At 42.6% G+C, this 15,472-nt stretch overlaps 1 protein-coding gene across 3 annotated transcripts; it reads left to right on the top strand.

Moving 5' to 3' along the window:
* The first annotated feature begins 2,260 nt into the window (after positions 1-2,260).
* Positions 2,261-14,482, top strand: C16H3orf33 (chromosome 16 C3orf33 homolog). Of its 3 annotated transcripts, none has more exons than XM_075950791.1 (5): positions 2,261-3,073; positions 4,162-4,221; positions 6,534-6,681; positions 10,248-10,408; positions 13,621-14,482. In XM_075950791.1, exons 1-5 carry the CDS (start codon positions 2,942-2,944, stop codon positions 14,020-14,022), a joined length of 903 nt encoding a protein of 300 aa, XP_075806906.1. In that variant the 5' UTR covers positions 2,261-2,941; the 3' UTR covers positions 14,023-14,482. The 3 variants fall into 3 exon arrangements, with proteins under 3 accessions (XP_075806906.1, XP_075806909.1, XP_075806907.1); XM_075950792.1 differs by having other exon boundaries at positions 2,264-3,055; XM_075950794.1 differs by lacking the exon at positions 4,162-4,221 and having other exon boundaries at positions 2,261-3,055.
* The last annotated feature ends 990 nt before the right edge of the window (positions 14,483-15,472 follow it).

Below are 15,472 nucleotides of genomic sequence, written 5' to 3'. Positions count from 1 at the left end.
ACTATAAAAATCAACAGCTTCCAATTACTGCCTTGGCCCAGCACTACAAAAAGTTGAATAGAAGGAAACAAAGAAAGGCTCTTCCTTGGAGCACTGCACCTGTCTACTGTGGTCATCATCATAGGTTCCAGAAGTGTGACTTGTCACAGCCAAAACTTAGTACTTGATTCACGATACCATTCAAAACCCTCATATAAATTAATCAAGAGGATCCATGATTTTAAAAGGTAGGTGTTTGGTAATTCCTGTTTTATACAAAAAACAGAGGCACAGGACAAAGGTACGTGATTTTTCTTTTTTTTTTCCTAGTTTGTCAAGATGGGATTTCTCTGTGTAACCCCGACTATTCTGAAACTTACTTTGTACACCAAGCCAGCCTCCAACGCACGTAGTTCCACCTGCCTCTGCCTCCCGAATGCTGGGACTGAAGGCATGCATGACCACGCCCAGCGGTAAATAAGGACAGATTGCTAGTGCAGGCAGTCCAGCTACGGTCCCCCACCATGAAACAGCTGAGCTGCTGCTCCTCTCCTGTCTCCACTCGGCTGTTCCACATCACAGCCCCTTTGCACCGTCTGAATTAGCTCCCAAACAAGGACAGGCTTCATATTGCATCTCTCATTCTTAGACCAGTATACCGATTCAGTATACTCGTTTATATCCTTTGGTTCACGACCTTATCCTGCACTTGAAACAGTCCCTTAAAAGTAAACGCCCACCTCTTATGTGCCAAGATTGCATGCACATACCTGGTTCGTGTGTGCTGGAGGGTGAGTCTAGCACCTTGGGCATGCTGCGCAAGCGCTCTACCGACTGAGCTACCTCACTAGCCACAAGAGTGAACTTTATAACTAGGAGAGATATCATCTTCTAAACTTGGAAAGCATGAGGAAAATTTATTAAAATGTTCATGGGGAGAAGAGGTTAAAACTGGGAGCTGAAGTAGTTAAGAACGCATACTGTACTTGTAGAGAACCTGAAATCAGTTCCCAATACCTATGTCAGAAGGCTGCCTGTAACTCTAGCTCCAAAGGAATCCCTGACCTCCACTGTCTGCTCAAGGGCACAGGCCACACAGAGACGATGACCTAAAATTTTTACAGGTATCTTTAAAGGTCAAATTTTGAGGTTTCTATTTAAATTAAAAGTAAGGAAACGGGGATGTGTGGTAGAAGCTTGCCTAGCTAGCAAGGCATCGTGGGACACATACCTGTCACCGGAAGGAGAGGAAGGGTAAAGCCTGAGGTCGGGATAGGCCACAGGGATCCCACTGGAAAGTAAAGCTGACGGGAGTGGCTAGTACTGTATTTTTTGAGATAAGATTTGCCAGCTTTGTTTCTTAACTTTCCGAGCAGTTCTTAGCACTCCAGAGGAAATTAATCATAATGAACTTGGTCCTGTGATAAGAAAGCATAATTAGATACTTCTTTTTTTTTCTTAAAATATTTATTTATTATGTATACAATATTCTGTCTGTGTGTATGACTGAAGGCCAGAAGAGGGCACCAGTCCCCATTACAGATGGTTGTGAGCCACCACGTGGCTGCTGGGAATTGAACTCAGGACCTTTGGAAAAGCAGGCAACGCTCCCAACCTCTGAGCCATTTCTCCAGCCCTAGATACTTCTTATCTCTAGAACTATTTTCCTGTTGTCCGGTTCGCAACAATATAGGAGTAGTAGCTTCACACATTAGGAAAATTCTACTGTAACGTTTAAACATTTAAATAGAGGTGATAATATACTGAACCCATGTAGAGGTGAATAACTGTACCAAGATTTCCATAACTTGTAACATAACTGTCCCGTTTGGGAGTGTCCAGGGCATTCTCCGGTGTGGTGATTTGCTTAAAAACAAAATCTCCACCCATGAAGTCAGGAACAACACTGATGCCTCTCAGCGATCACGTGTGAAAAAGCAAGGAGCAGCGCAACCAGGAGAGCGCCCCCATATCTGTGTGCAGAGTTCTCATTACACGGCTAGCAGATCGGGAAGCGCCCCCACATCTGTAGAGTTCTTACTGCACGCTAGCAGATCGGGAAGCGCCCCCACTTCTGTGCAGAGTTCTTACTGCACGCTAGAAGATCGGAAGGTGCCCCCACATCTGTAGAGTTCTTACTGCACGCTAGCAGATCGGGAAGCGCCCCCACTTGTGTGCAGAGTTCTTACTGCACGCTAGAAGATCGGAAGGTGCCCCCACATCTGTGGAGTGTTCTCTCTGCACGCTAACAGATCTAGTCCCTCTGAAAGTCAAGCTGATGCCCAGAGACTCAAAGCCTCCACCGTAAGTGGGATGTCAGAAATTACCAGGTGCAACGGGAAAGAGCAGATCTTTCTTTGGGCCAAAGTTAAATTTATTAATACAATATGAATAGGTATATCTCCATCTCTCTTTCCTTTATTATTTTCGGCATTAAAAATATTTAGAAAGCCAGGCACAGTCAAACACACCAGTAGCCTCTGCATAGAAGAAGCTGAGGAAGGACAGTGGCCAGTTTTAACTACATAAAAGGGGTGTTTTAAAAGGAGTGGCGCACTGTGGTAGAGAGTCTGCCCCACATGTAGAAGATCCTGGGTTTGCTCTTCAGCACTATTAGATATGGCAGATGGATCTCTGAGTTCGAGTCCAGCCTGGTCGGCAGAGCTAGTTCCAGCACAGCCAGGACTACAAGCAAAAAATAAAAGCTTACAGACAAAACAGCAAGAATAACCGAATCGTGTATATTTACCCAGATTTCCAAATTCTTAATACTTTACCCCATTTTTGTTGTTTGAGTCAGTGTTCCCTTGTCCTGGCTGGCGTGGTACCCCTATTGCACACACTTCATGTACACAGCGGGTGCAGGAGCCCCGGAGGGGAGGGGACCGTGGGACGCGCGGCGCGGCGCAGCGCCCCCTGCCGCCCGCGGGAGGAACCAGGGCGGCTCGCCGGACGCGGGAACATGGCGCGGCCGCCGGCGAGCACAGGGTCGCAGACGCCCGACCCGGACCAACGGGAAGCCAACGTGGTGACGCGCCTGTCGCAGTGGGCGGACAGCCACCTGCGCCTTGTCCAGGTGCCGCGACCCGGCGGGGTGGGCTAGCCTGAGCGGGTGCTCGCGGCAGGCCTCGAGGGGGACCGGCAGGCACCGGCATGGCCGGGGAGGCGACATCGCCTCCTTTGCCGTCCCGGCGGCCAGGCCTGCTTCGTCACTGCCGGGCTGGCGCGGGGCTGGGGACGCCACAGGGGTCCAGGTAACTCCCGGTTCCGTTCGGCAGCCTGGAGACCCAGAGAGCTGGGAAGCCCCATAGGCCTTCACAGAGCCTATTTTTCCAGGGCTGGGATTCGAACTAACGTTAGCATTCTAGTGCTTACCACTGAACTATTTCCCCAGTCCTGTTTTGTTTTGTTTTTTGAGTGAAATGAGAAGTCACCGAAATTCAGTCGAAGAAGAGAAGCGTTGATAACCAGACTAGAGACAGGACTGCTAATAAGGTCCTGGCGGTGATGTGGGCAAAGAGGGAGCTGCCCGTGCGTTGATGGGAGTCGAAGGCGACAGAAGCAAAGGCTGACAGAGCATTAGGGAAGAAGACAGCTAGAAGCCAGGAGGGGAATGGATTGGAAGAAACAATTTTTCAAAAGTTCCGCTGAGAAGCTGAGGAAGTTGAGCTTTGCAAATGCGTTGCAGCTAGGCAGCCTGAGGTCCAAGGTTGTGCCTGCCTGCTGACATTCCTTTGTGGCTTCATCCTTAGTCTACCTGTCATTTAGTAGTAACAAGTGCCAAAGAAATACATATATCATTATTAACTATATTAATGTTACTATTCAATCATTTACATACATGTTTGCCATGGTTTTCTACCAAATGCATAATTCACCATGGATGTCAAAGATAGAAATGTTAGGTCAGGGGTGCATTCAAGGAGTTCATAGACCAGGTCAAATCACTCACACTCAAATCCCTGTGCCTGCCAGATAGCTAAGGAGGAACACTGAAGGGTAAAAAGACAGGAGACTGCACGTGAGGACGCAGCAGAGCGGTCTGAGCTACCGTCGGAGGCGGCTGCATCATTTGAACTGGTCGTCATCATGAGGGCCGTCTCCTTCCCCCTTTCTAAGTTAGTGCGTTCGCTGTTGCAAATGATAACTGACAAGAGTCAATCATGAAATCTCTTTCTGTAGAACGTCAGCACGGGAATGGCCATAGCTGGGATCGTGTTACTAATGAGAAGTGTCCGGCTGGTGAGTCAAAACTGGCAGGGGCAGGGCTGGAGAGATGGCTCAGTGGTTAAGAGCATTGCCTGCTCTTCCAAAGGTCGTGAGTTCAATTCCCGGCAACCACATGGTGGCTCACAACCATCTGTAATGAGGTCTGGTGCCCTCTTCTAGCCTGCGGACACACACACAGACAGAATATTGTATACATAATAAATAAATATTTAAAAAAAAAACTTAAAAAAAAAAACTGGCAGGGGCAACAGACAGCGGGTTTATTCCCATTCCAGGAAGCTTGTATCCATACTGCAAGACTTTAAGTTCTATTGTAGAATAATAAGTATATTTTTTAAGATCTTGGTTAATGTTTAGAGCAGTGACTATATTTTAGAGTCACAAAATTGTACAGTTACTGAATTCTACAGACTATTCGCATAATCATATTTTTAGAGTTAGAAAAATAGTTCCATAAAGGATTTAGTTTGTTAAGATAGTATAGTCACTAAACTTGCATTTCAGAATCTGTGGATTGTCTCGTGTTTTTGGTTGACTTTTTGAATATATTATAGATTGCTTATAAGAGCAATTGGATAGCATTCTGATTAGTTCAGAGTATTTTCCTGATGTCTGCTGAACCATTAATCTAAATGCTAAAATGATCAAGCCTACATATAAGGAATGAGTTGGAGTAAAGGAAAAGCAAGCAGGTTAATAGCATATACATTTTCTTTATGCATTTATGCAGCCGGTCCTAAATCGCTGTTGCCTCTAATCATATGATTAGAATCCCATGAGCTCGGCTGCTCCACAGACCATGTCCTTTCAGTACACAGATCTCGGTTTTCTGTCAACAAAATGGAATTTAGTTGGGTATGGTGACTCGCACCTGTCTTCCTGGCAGCTAGGGAAGCTGAGGCAGGATTACTACAAGCTCATAAGCAGCCTGGACTGCTGGTGAGTTCCAAGTCAGTCAGGCTGAGCTATAGAAGGAGACCTTGTCTCAAAACAAAACCAAAACCCAAACAAACTAGAATTTGTCTAATTTCCTTGTCTGGGTAGGGAGTTGTTGGTACTGATGACATCTTGTCTTTTAGGTAAAACTATTTCTCATGTGTTTTGCAAATAAACTATTATTTTGAGATAGAAATAGACATTCTGATGTGGCTGATTTTTAGTTATCGAACTTAAATGGTCAAGTGATAGATCATCTATTAATTTGAGAGGCTACAACTTGCCAGTTTAACCTGGAATAGTTTCTTAGGTAGCATAGCGTGACAGAATCTCAATAATGCAGGTTACCATCTATGGCTTTCACGTTGATGAATCTGAAAACAAACTTACATAAGTTCTTTACGTATGCCCACACAAACAAGAAATCCAGAGTGGTCCTTCTGAACCCAAGTTAAAAGTAAGTTCTGGGGCTTGGAGGTGGCTCCGTGGTTAAACACTCTCACACAAGCCTTGGAGACCTGAGTTTGATCCTCAGAACCTGTGTGAAGGTGGAAAGAGAGAACATAGCTCCACAAAGTTCTCCTCTGACATCCACGAACACACAATGTAGCATACACACACACACACACACACTAGACATTTTAATTATCCCAGCATATAGATAAAGCTCTTCTCCCTTGCAGAGATAATATGCCATAGCATCAAATATTCTTTCCTCTCCAAAGAAAGATGGACAGTGCGTTGTAAGGTTCTGAGCTAGCCGTGATGCTGTATGATGCTTGTTGAATGATGCAGTTACTAACCCTGGGCACCGAGTAGGTGATGGGGTAAAAGGAAATCTCCAATGTTGGCCTACCCTCTTGTTTTCTTTTTAAAGATTTACCTTGTCACCTAAATGATTTTAAAAAACAATAAAAATCTCACCAGCCAGGAGTCTAATTTAATTCAGCACAGCTGTGCTGGGACTTCATTTCACACCTCATATATGCTATCTTGAAATAGACATGGGTGAATAGTAAGCTTTAACTCTCCAAAAACAGTTTAAGCTATTTACTCTTTTTATATATATGTGTTTGTGCATGTACTGAGTTTATGTGCACCAGATGCAAGAAGAGGGTGAGGGTCTCAGCTCTCTGGAACTGGATGCCTGAAACTGAACCTACATCCAGAGCAAGAGCATCAAGTGTCCTTACCTGCTGAGCCATCTCTCCAGACTTTAGAAACACTTTTGATTCAATATTAAAGTGTCGGTGCTAAAACTTATTAAATATTGACACGTTAAAGTTGAAACTTTTCAATGCAATGTCTTCTTGATAAATGCTTAGATATCTTCACATTGTATTTTCATTTTAAGTGAAAATTATATGTCTTTCTTTGTAAATCAACAGACATCAAAATTCACAGCCTCTTCAGATATTCCAGTGGAGTTTATAAGGAAGAAAGTGAAGCTCCGTGGCCGATTACACCGGATAACCGAGTGTGGTCTAGAAATTGAACATATTCCTATTACTTTACCTTTTATATCTTCGTGGAAAAGTAAGTAAGATGCAAGAATTGTAAAACTAACGGTTGTAATCATTATTGTGTATTTAATAACTAGATGTTCTTTATAAAGGAGCAGAAATATGCTAATTTCTGATTTCTTTCATAATCTATGAAAATCTGAACCATGGCCTTACTTACAAGAACTTGTTTACTTTGGCTCTAGAGCTCCTGTCTTCCTTCTCTCTTTGGTTTCAGCCGACTGCCCAGTCTTTCACTCAGGCCTTTGGTTGCTCATCCTGCAAATGATGACAGCCTGTGGTGGCCCAGGACCTAAGATAACCGTACCATGCGGAATCAAACAAACATGGTCCTTCTCACGCTTACAGCTTACAGTCTTGGTGGAGGACAATAGGCCTGTGAAAATTCGTTCTAACATTGATGAAGACAAGAAACAGAGTGCTGGGATAGATAACTATTCATGTCTGGTGGGGTTAAGGAAATCCACACATATACAGTAGTCAGAAAGAGAAGATCTCATTGAGGAGACATTATATAATCAGACCTGAACATTTGAGTGGGCTAGCCAGGAACAGCGCAGGTAGGAATGAGCTTGCATCTTTTGACAGGTGTATGAAGTTCCTGTAGTCGAGACACAGGGAAAAAAAGTTGAGAGGAGCCAAAGAAGATTAGAGGGGTATTAGGAGCCACACCGGTTCTCTCTCTCTCTCTCTCTCTCTCTCTCTCTCTCTCTCTCTCTCTCTCTCTCTCCCTCCCTCTCGCTTGCTCTCTTCTTTTTTCTTTGTTTGTTTGTTTGTTTGTTTGTTTAAGACAAGGTTTCTCTGTGTACCTTTGGTTCCTGTCCAAGAACTCACTCTGTAGACCAGGCTGGCCTTGAACTCACAGAGATCCTCCTGCCTCTGCCTCCTGAGTGCTGGGATTAAAGGCGTGTGCCCACCACCGCCCAGCACTTCTCTACTTATTATCAGTTATCCCCACTTCGTATCAAAGGGCCCAGACATACACACCTTTCTCTCTTAGATATAATTGCATAACCCCGGCTCTGGTTCTTTGCTCAGACAACTTTAATTCATTCTTTGGGATCTGACTCAGTTGTCTTTTTTTTTTCTTTTGTAAAACTTCCTTAACCCCCACCCCCCTGTGAAGAGGGTTAAATGAACTGCAGTGGTAGAATTCCTTGTTTTTCTACCCTGCATTTTAAAATTTGCTGTCTTCCTAGGCTACAAGCTACCCATTTTTTCTTGTAACTTCCTGTGATATGATATATTTATGTTTTTATATCTTCTCTACTAAAGAATTAGCACTTGACAGACATGAACATTTCCCCCAAAACTTGATGCTCACAGTTTATAGAAAAATGCTGACTAGTCAATAGAGTTTGGATGGAAAGAATTGACTTGCTTTTTTGTCGTTGTTATTGTGTGGTTGGCTTTGGTTCTAGTTTTTGTGCGTTTTGTTTTATAAGCTCTCTCCTGATTCAGTGGAGCCAACGGGACATAGCTGGAGAATTTTTGGTTTTAAGGGTTTTGTTTCCATTTATTTTGTTGTTCCATCGAGAACTCCATGGATGCCTGTTTGTGTATACATGAAAGAAACCTGCTGCATGTCTTCCAACAGATAGTGGCCACGGCAGAAGAAGTGAGAGTGTGAACACTTTGTGTGTGGCTGATATAAATTGCTCCTGGGAAATGGATAATTTTATGTTTTCAGAAATATTTTAAAAAATATTTCTTATGGTTTATTTAACTTTATTTTATGTGCATTGGTATCAGAAGGTGTCAGATCCCCTGGAACTGGATCTTCAGACAGTTGTGAGCTGCCATGTGGGTGCTGGGTTTAAAGGCGTGCACCACCACCGCCTGGCTGGTTCTCTCCTTTCACTGTGGTTCTGGAGCTAGAACTCAGGTGGTCAGACTCATGGCAAGTACTTTTCCTTGCTGCCTTGGTTGCTTTACATGTTTTGAGACAAAAATACCTGATCAAAGAAATTTAAAGGAGAAAGGTTTATTGTGGCTGGCAGTTCCAACAGGATACAGTCCATCATGACAGGAAGGTATGGCAGCCGAGTTACATTACATCCGCTATCTAAAAGCAAAGAGAATTGGAACCTGAAACCCAGCTTTAAAAGCTCGAGGTCCAGCTGGTGTTGGTGGTGTGCGCCTTTAATCCCAGTACTCAGCAGCAGAAACAGGCGGATCTCTGTGAGTTTGAGGCCGGTCTACCTATTGAGTTCCAGCATATATGTCTCTGTGAGGGTATTACATTGCCTGGAACTGGAGTTACATACAGATGTGGACTGCCAAGTGGGTGCTGGGAATTGAACGAAGTGCTCTTAATCTCTGAGCCATCTCTCCAGCCCCCTGACATTCTACATTCTACCACTTACCCTCATAGGCTTGCAACTACATCATGATGCAACTGTTTTTAATAGTCCCAACATTGTTTGGAAGTTCGAAATATTTTCTAAGACTTAAGTCATCTCTTAAATGTGACCTGTAAAGTAAAAAAAACAAATTACAAGCTGGGCCTGGTAGCGCCTGTCTTTAATCTCAGCACTCAGAAAGCACAACCAGGTTGATGTTTATTTGTAAAAATGGCCCCTCTAGGTGAAGGGAGTGGTATATTAGGAGGTGTGACCTTTTTGAGGTAGGTGTGGCTTAGTAAGAGGAAGTGCGTCACTAGGAAGTGGGCTTTGAGGGCTCAGTGTGTTCTCAGTTCTCTTCCTGCTGCCTACAGATCCAAATATAGAACTCTCAGCTACCTCTCCAGCACTATGTCTGCCTGCATGCTTCCATGCTTCCCGATATGACAATAATGGAATAAACCTCTGAAACTCTAAGCCAGCCCCAATTAAATATTTTCTTTATAAGAGTTACTGTGGTCATGGTGCCTTTTCACCACATTATAACCTCAAGACAATTTCTTTTTCTTTCTTTCTTGGTTTTAAGACAGGCAATCCTGGCTGGTCCTGAACTCCTTATGTAGACCAAGTTGGCCTCGAACTCACAGAGATTCTCCTGGCTCTGCTTCCTAAGTGTTGGGATTAAAGACCTATCTATTATAAAGCATAAATATCTGGTTTATTTGACATCCTCAAGCAGAATTGATTGTTTGTGGGAACCACAGAAGTAGATCCCTTCCACCTTTACTAAAGGTCAGAGAATGCAGACCTATTCTTGTCCTTCAACGTTATATGACAGGAACAAGGACATATGGGGACATAATAATTCTGATAATATCAACTACAATTGCTCTAAAATCAATGAAGAAAATCTTTCTTAATTGAGATATATCGATGGCAAATAAAACTATGTTTTACATCAGATTGGTTTTCTGAATAATTGATTAGTAAGGAAATAAGTGTATCATTGATTTGTTGATTTCAAGATCTATGCTATAAAAATAAATTTTCTAAAAATTTAAAAAAAAATCTGGTTTATACTTGTATTATTTTAAAAGAAAATTTAATAAAAAGAAGTGGTTTTAAATTTAGAGTTTGATTATTTATAATGTGTGTTAGGGGTTTGGAGACAAATGACTTTGGACTTTGTTTTGTGGTCTGCCTTGAAGCTAAACTGCTTTCTACATTACTTTCTTAGAAGAGCCATGTGGGTTTTTGCTGGTTAAGCTGGCTGGAGTAGAACTCACTGAAACCGGTAAGGTCTGGTTACAGAAAGAGCTGAAACCTTCCCAGCTGCTGTGGTTCCAGCTTCTTGGAAAGGAGAATTCAGCACTGGTTTGCTACCTTCTAGTGAACAAGGTGAGCAGTGTGAAGAAATACCTGACCGTGCACACATAAGTAAATGCTTATTTAATTGGCATTTTGAATATATAATGAACTTTTCAAACTACTGACCACAGTTATGTGGTGTAAAGAACAAGGTATTTTATAATAAATTTCTTCTTCCTTTTTTTTTGTTATTTGCTTTGTTTTGTTTTGTCTTTTTTGTTTTGTTTTGTTTTTCGAGACAGGGTTTCTCTGTGGCTTTGGAGCCTGTCCTGGAACTAGCTCTTGTAGACCACGCTGGTCTTGAACTCACAGAGATCCGTCTGCCTCTGCCTCCCGAGTTCTGGGATTAAAGGCGTGCGCCACCACCGCCCGGCATTTTGTCTTGTTTTTAAGACAGGGTTTCTCTATGTAACAGCCTTGGCTGTCCTGGGACTTGCTCAGTAGATCAGATCGAACTCATGTCCTTTGCAAGAGCAATGGGAGCTCTTAACCACTCAGCCATCTCTTCAGCCATCTCCAGGCCTTAGTTTTTGCCTTTTTAAACTATGAGTCTATGTGTGGGCCTATGCGCATGCGTGCAGTATCCACGGAGGCTAGAATAGGGCATTGGATTCCCTGGAACTAGAGTTATGGGTGGTTGTGAACTGCCTAAAGCAGGAGCTGGGAACTGAACCCAGATCCTCTGAAAGAGCAGCGACAGCTCTTGGTTGCTTGAGCCATCTCTCCAGCCCATTTAGAATGCCTATTTGACTGATATGACATCCACGAAATTTTACAATGAAATTTATATAGTGCCAATTAGTGGTGGCACACACCTCTATTCCCAGGCTTGGAAGACAGAGGCAGGTGGATCTCTGTGAAATCATTTAGGGAGTGAGGCTTGACAACTAGAAGTTACAAAGAACGGGATGTTTTCTAAAGATAAATATTGCTCCATCTGCTCCAGTATCCTGTGTGTTCACACTCAGAGGCTGTAAAAGTAAATGTCTTGGCCACGTTACTTCATGCATGTAGAAGACCATGCTCTGGGGTTGCTGTTCTCATTTACAGGTGGGTCTCCAAAGGATGAGAGTCTCCTGGACTAGACTAACCAAAGGGAGAGTTCTTCCCGGCTCAGAAACCCACCTGCATTCCTAGTCCTTACATTGTTTTCCAGGTGAACAATCGATGCTGTGCATAGGAACGTGATTCAAGTGCTTCTCTGCCTGAAATCTATTAATGTGTGACACTGTTTAGTTGTTTTGGCTTGGCTCAAGGAAATGAGCTTATAAAATGTTCTAAACTGAGACAAATATAATAAACCTTTCATAGACCAAAATTTACAATTTACTGTACCCAGAAAAATGTTTTGTTTCAAAGTCTTTTTTTTTAAGATTACTTTATTTTATAGACTCTTAGAAAATATTTCTTCATTTAAGCCTGGAATTTTGACTTTTTAGATTAATTTTTATATTAATTGTGATCGCCTTTTTGAAAATGTGGATGTGTGTGTGTGTGTGTGTGAATGTGTGTTTGTGCATGTGTCGGCTTGAGTGTGTGTGTTTGTGTGTGTGTGTATACACTCACATGCATGTGAAGGAGCCTGCCAGCAGAGGGCATTGAATCCTTCCATGTTGGAGACACCTGACGTGTTTCATGGGTGCTGGGATGAAAACCCAACTCAAATGATTGTGCAGCAAGCACTTGTTTTTTTGTTTTGCTTTTTTATTTATGTGCCTGTGTCTACCTATGTGGGTGTCTACATGTGACCAGAAGAGGGTGTTGGATTTTTTTGGAGCTGGAGTTACAGACAGTTCTGAGCTGTCTTGTATGGGTGCATGGAGTCAAACTCCAGTCCTCTGCATGAGCAACAAGCATTCTTTATCTGCTGAGCCATTTCTCCGACCCTGTACTGTACTTCAAAATGAAGCTATCAACATTTGATTTTAATTGGTTTTGTTAGGGTAAAACAGGATCTGCTTTATCTCTGTAATTTACTATGGAAGGTCGTTTATTGATTTCATCACAAGTAGAATAATAGTGGCTTACAACAGCAACTCTAGTTCCAGAGGATCCGAGACCCTCTTCTGGCCTTGGCAGGCACTAGGCATGAAGGTGATGCATAGGCGTACACATAAGGGCAAAACACCCATGCACATTTAAAAGAAGAAAAACAAACACTACCTGCCAGACCCCCCAAACCCTGTGACTTTTAAAAAAAATATTTATTTATTTATTATGTATACGATATTCTGTCTGTGTGTATGCCTTCAGGCCAGAAGAGGGCATCAGACCCCATTACAGATGGTTGTGAGCCACCATGTGGTTGCTGGGAATTGAAATCAGGACCTTTGGAAGAGCAGGCAATGCTCTTAACCTCTGAGCCATCTCTGCAGCCCCCAACCCTGTGACTTTTAACCTAACAATTTAATGCTGTTGAGTTCATTGTCCCCTATTTACTTATTAGTTAATACTTTTCTTTTCGTTGTTGTTGTTTTGGGCTCTCATTGTACAAATCTTGTGCTCTGTTTCCCCTCTACACAGTCAAGAAAGTAAGTAGCACATTCTATAGTTTACCTTTCCAGTGCTTCTTTGGATTAAAGATCAATGAGAATCTTTGAGCAAGTTTTGCATGTGTATTATGTCAAAAAATAAAATCCTTCAATTTAGCAATAGCAACTCTTCTACCCCTTTGTTGTTTCGTTGATCTGTTTTGTTACTTATTTTATGTGTGAGGGTCATCTGTTTATACAGGTGCTGACACGTGTGTGTGTGTGTGTGTGTGTGTGTTTGTGTACATATGTGGAGGCCAAAGGTTCATGTCAGGTGTCTTCCTCAGTTACCATGTACCTTATCTTCTCATCCTGAACCCAGAGATCTCTTTCTCAACTAGGGTGGATGGCTGGTGAGCTCCAGGGATTGATTCCCCGGTCTCTGCCTCCCCAGCACTGGGATTACGAACCTGACTGCTGTGCCTCACTTTTTGTACGGATGCTGGGTATCTCCAGGCCCCTGTTTTATTGCTGTCACTGTTTTGTTTGAGACAGGGTCTCATTTTGGAGTAAATAAGTAATCCTCCTGCCTCAGATTCATAAATGCTAGGATTGAGAGCGTGTGGCACCAAACTTGACCTGAAGAGCTTTGTGTTATACATTTTTTTTGCTTTTCTCTAAAATGATAAAATTGCTCAATTTTAAGGTAAATAAGATAACATGAGTATAGTACCAATTTATTAAATCGTTGGTTTCCTTCTTTTTATTCAGGGTGGATACTTTAACGTGAATCTGAATGAGGAAATTTTGAGAAGAGGCTTGGGCAAAACTGTTCTTGTTAAAGGGCTAAATTATGACTCAAAAACCCACTGGAAAATCCACAGAAACTTACTTAAGGCTGAACTGACAGCCGTAAAGAAAGGAGAAGGAATATGGAAGGAAGAGTCTGAAAAAGAAAGCTATTTGGGAAAATTCAAAGATTCCTGGAGAGAAATGTGGAAAAACAACAATTATTTAAAAACAAGCAGCCCAGATTTCCACTTGACCAAAGACAGTTATTATGACAGGTTTCAGAGGGCTTATGGAAGCTGGAAGGACCACGTGGGCAACTTCTCTTTAGTTTTGAAACTCAGAGAACTTGTGAGCCGCTTGTACTTCAGGAGAAAAAGATGAAGCATCCTTGAGTTCCAGAGGTGACCTCTGACGAGTGCATGACTATATGACCACTTTTCCTTGCGTCAAATGGAAATTTCTTCAGGTGACCAAAATTCTAGTCTTAAAGATTCAAAACACTGTTAAAACCAAAATCAATTTGAAAGAATTATGATCAATGTAATATACTTTCAGGAAAAAGTAACACACTATACAGTTACCTGGTAGAAGGCTGTATCCATATAGAACCAGTGTTTTGCCTGTTTCTTCTCCTGCCCTGCCCCCTAGTGCTGTGGATTGAACGCAGGGCCTCATGCACTCTGGATTCGCTAGCGTACCTTGGTCAAGTCTCATTGCCAGCACTAATGTCTCAAAAGAAAGTTCAAGTATTGACTGTTAAATTAGTTATTTGGCACAGCCAGTTTTAATATTTGTTTTTCAATTTCATCAACTTTATAATAAAGGAAGTTTTGGAATGTTTTCTTTCTAAGCCACTTTTTCTCCCAGTGTCTTTCTAGCTGCTAGTGAGTTTGGGCCAGGGCCACAAGAGATAGGGACACCATTCTTGGGAATAAAGATCGCTAACCTCTCCTGTAGTTAGATGAGAGGATTACTCTTACGACAGAGGACGAAGATGGCCCCACAGAGTACAGAAAGGAAGGATCTTTAGGACACCACTGAACCCTGAACGAGCCAACTCCTTGTACGGTGAGAGAGTCAACTGCCTTGATAGCAAAGCCAGTGTGAGCTGAGCATGGCGGCACACACCTGCAATCCCAGCACTTGGTAAGTAGAGACTGGAGGATACGGAATTCGAGGCCAAAGTGTCTTTAGAAAACAACCAAAGAGACTTTACTCGATCTTGCAGTGTAGAAGTGGTAGCACTCTGCCAGGGCGTGATTAATAGCTTATCAGAAGTTTATTGATTCATGTTAAGACTGTGAACAGCAGCACAATGAGAGAGAGATCTGATAGCTTGCATTTGTACACCTTAAAACATTCCTATGCTCTGAAACGTTTTTATCCTCAGACCTTTATAACGTGCATGTACACACCTTAAGTCACTTGCATGTGTACATCTTAAAACACCTTCTTGGCCCCTAAAACATTGCTAGATCCTCACATCTTGAGCCTTGCATCCCCTAACACCTTTTATTTCAACACGGTAAGAAGTTATGCTGAAGTCTGTTTTGTGAGGTTGTCCCTTTCAAACTGGCAAAACCTCCCAGCCATCAAACTGCACCAGAGTTCTTGAGAAGGATAAAATTTTTACCCGAGTTATTGATTTAAAAATGGCAGAGAACTAAAATTCTTTTTCTATGTTGAAATCACACATACTGCCTGAGTCAGGACCCTAAAACCTTAAGAGTACTTACTCCCCAGAATGCTGGGATGACTGTAGAGCTGTTCCACCGTCCTCTAACCCTGACACTGGTAGGTAGTCCAGGCTGGTCTTGAGTTCATATTCTGG

The sequence above is a fragment of the Microtus pennsylvanicus genome, chromosome 16, assembly GCF_037038515.1.
Source record: "Microtus pennsylvanicus isolate mMicPen1 chromosome 16, mMicPen1.hap1, whole genome shotgun sequence".
NCBI lineage: Eukaryota > Metazoa > Chordata > Mammalia > Rodentia > Cricetidae > Microtus > Microtus pennsylvanicus.
Note: the sequence above shows the minus strand (reverse complement) of the source record. Positions and strands in the feature narration are given on the sequence as shown.

Coding starts and splice junctions, on each gene's coding strand:
- C16H3orf33 (XM_075950791.1), top strand. CDS start 2,942: ATGGCGCGGCCGCCGGCGAGCACAGGGTCGCAGACGCCCGACCCGGAC. Junction 4,222..6,533: donor TAATGAGAAGTGTCCGGCTG/GTGAGTCAAAAC, acceptor GTAAATCAACAG/ACATCAAAATTCACAGCCTC. Junction 10,409..13,620: donor GCTACCTTCTAGTGAACAAG/GTGAGCAGTGTG, acceptor CTTTTTATTCAG/GGTGGATACTTTAACGTGAA.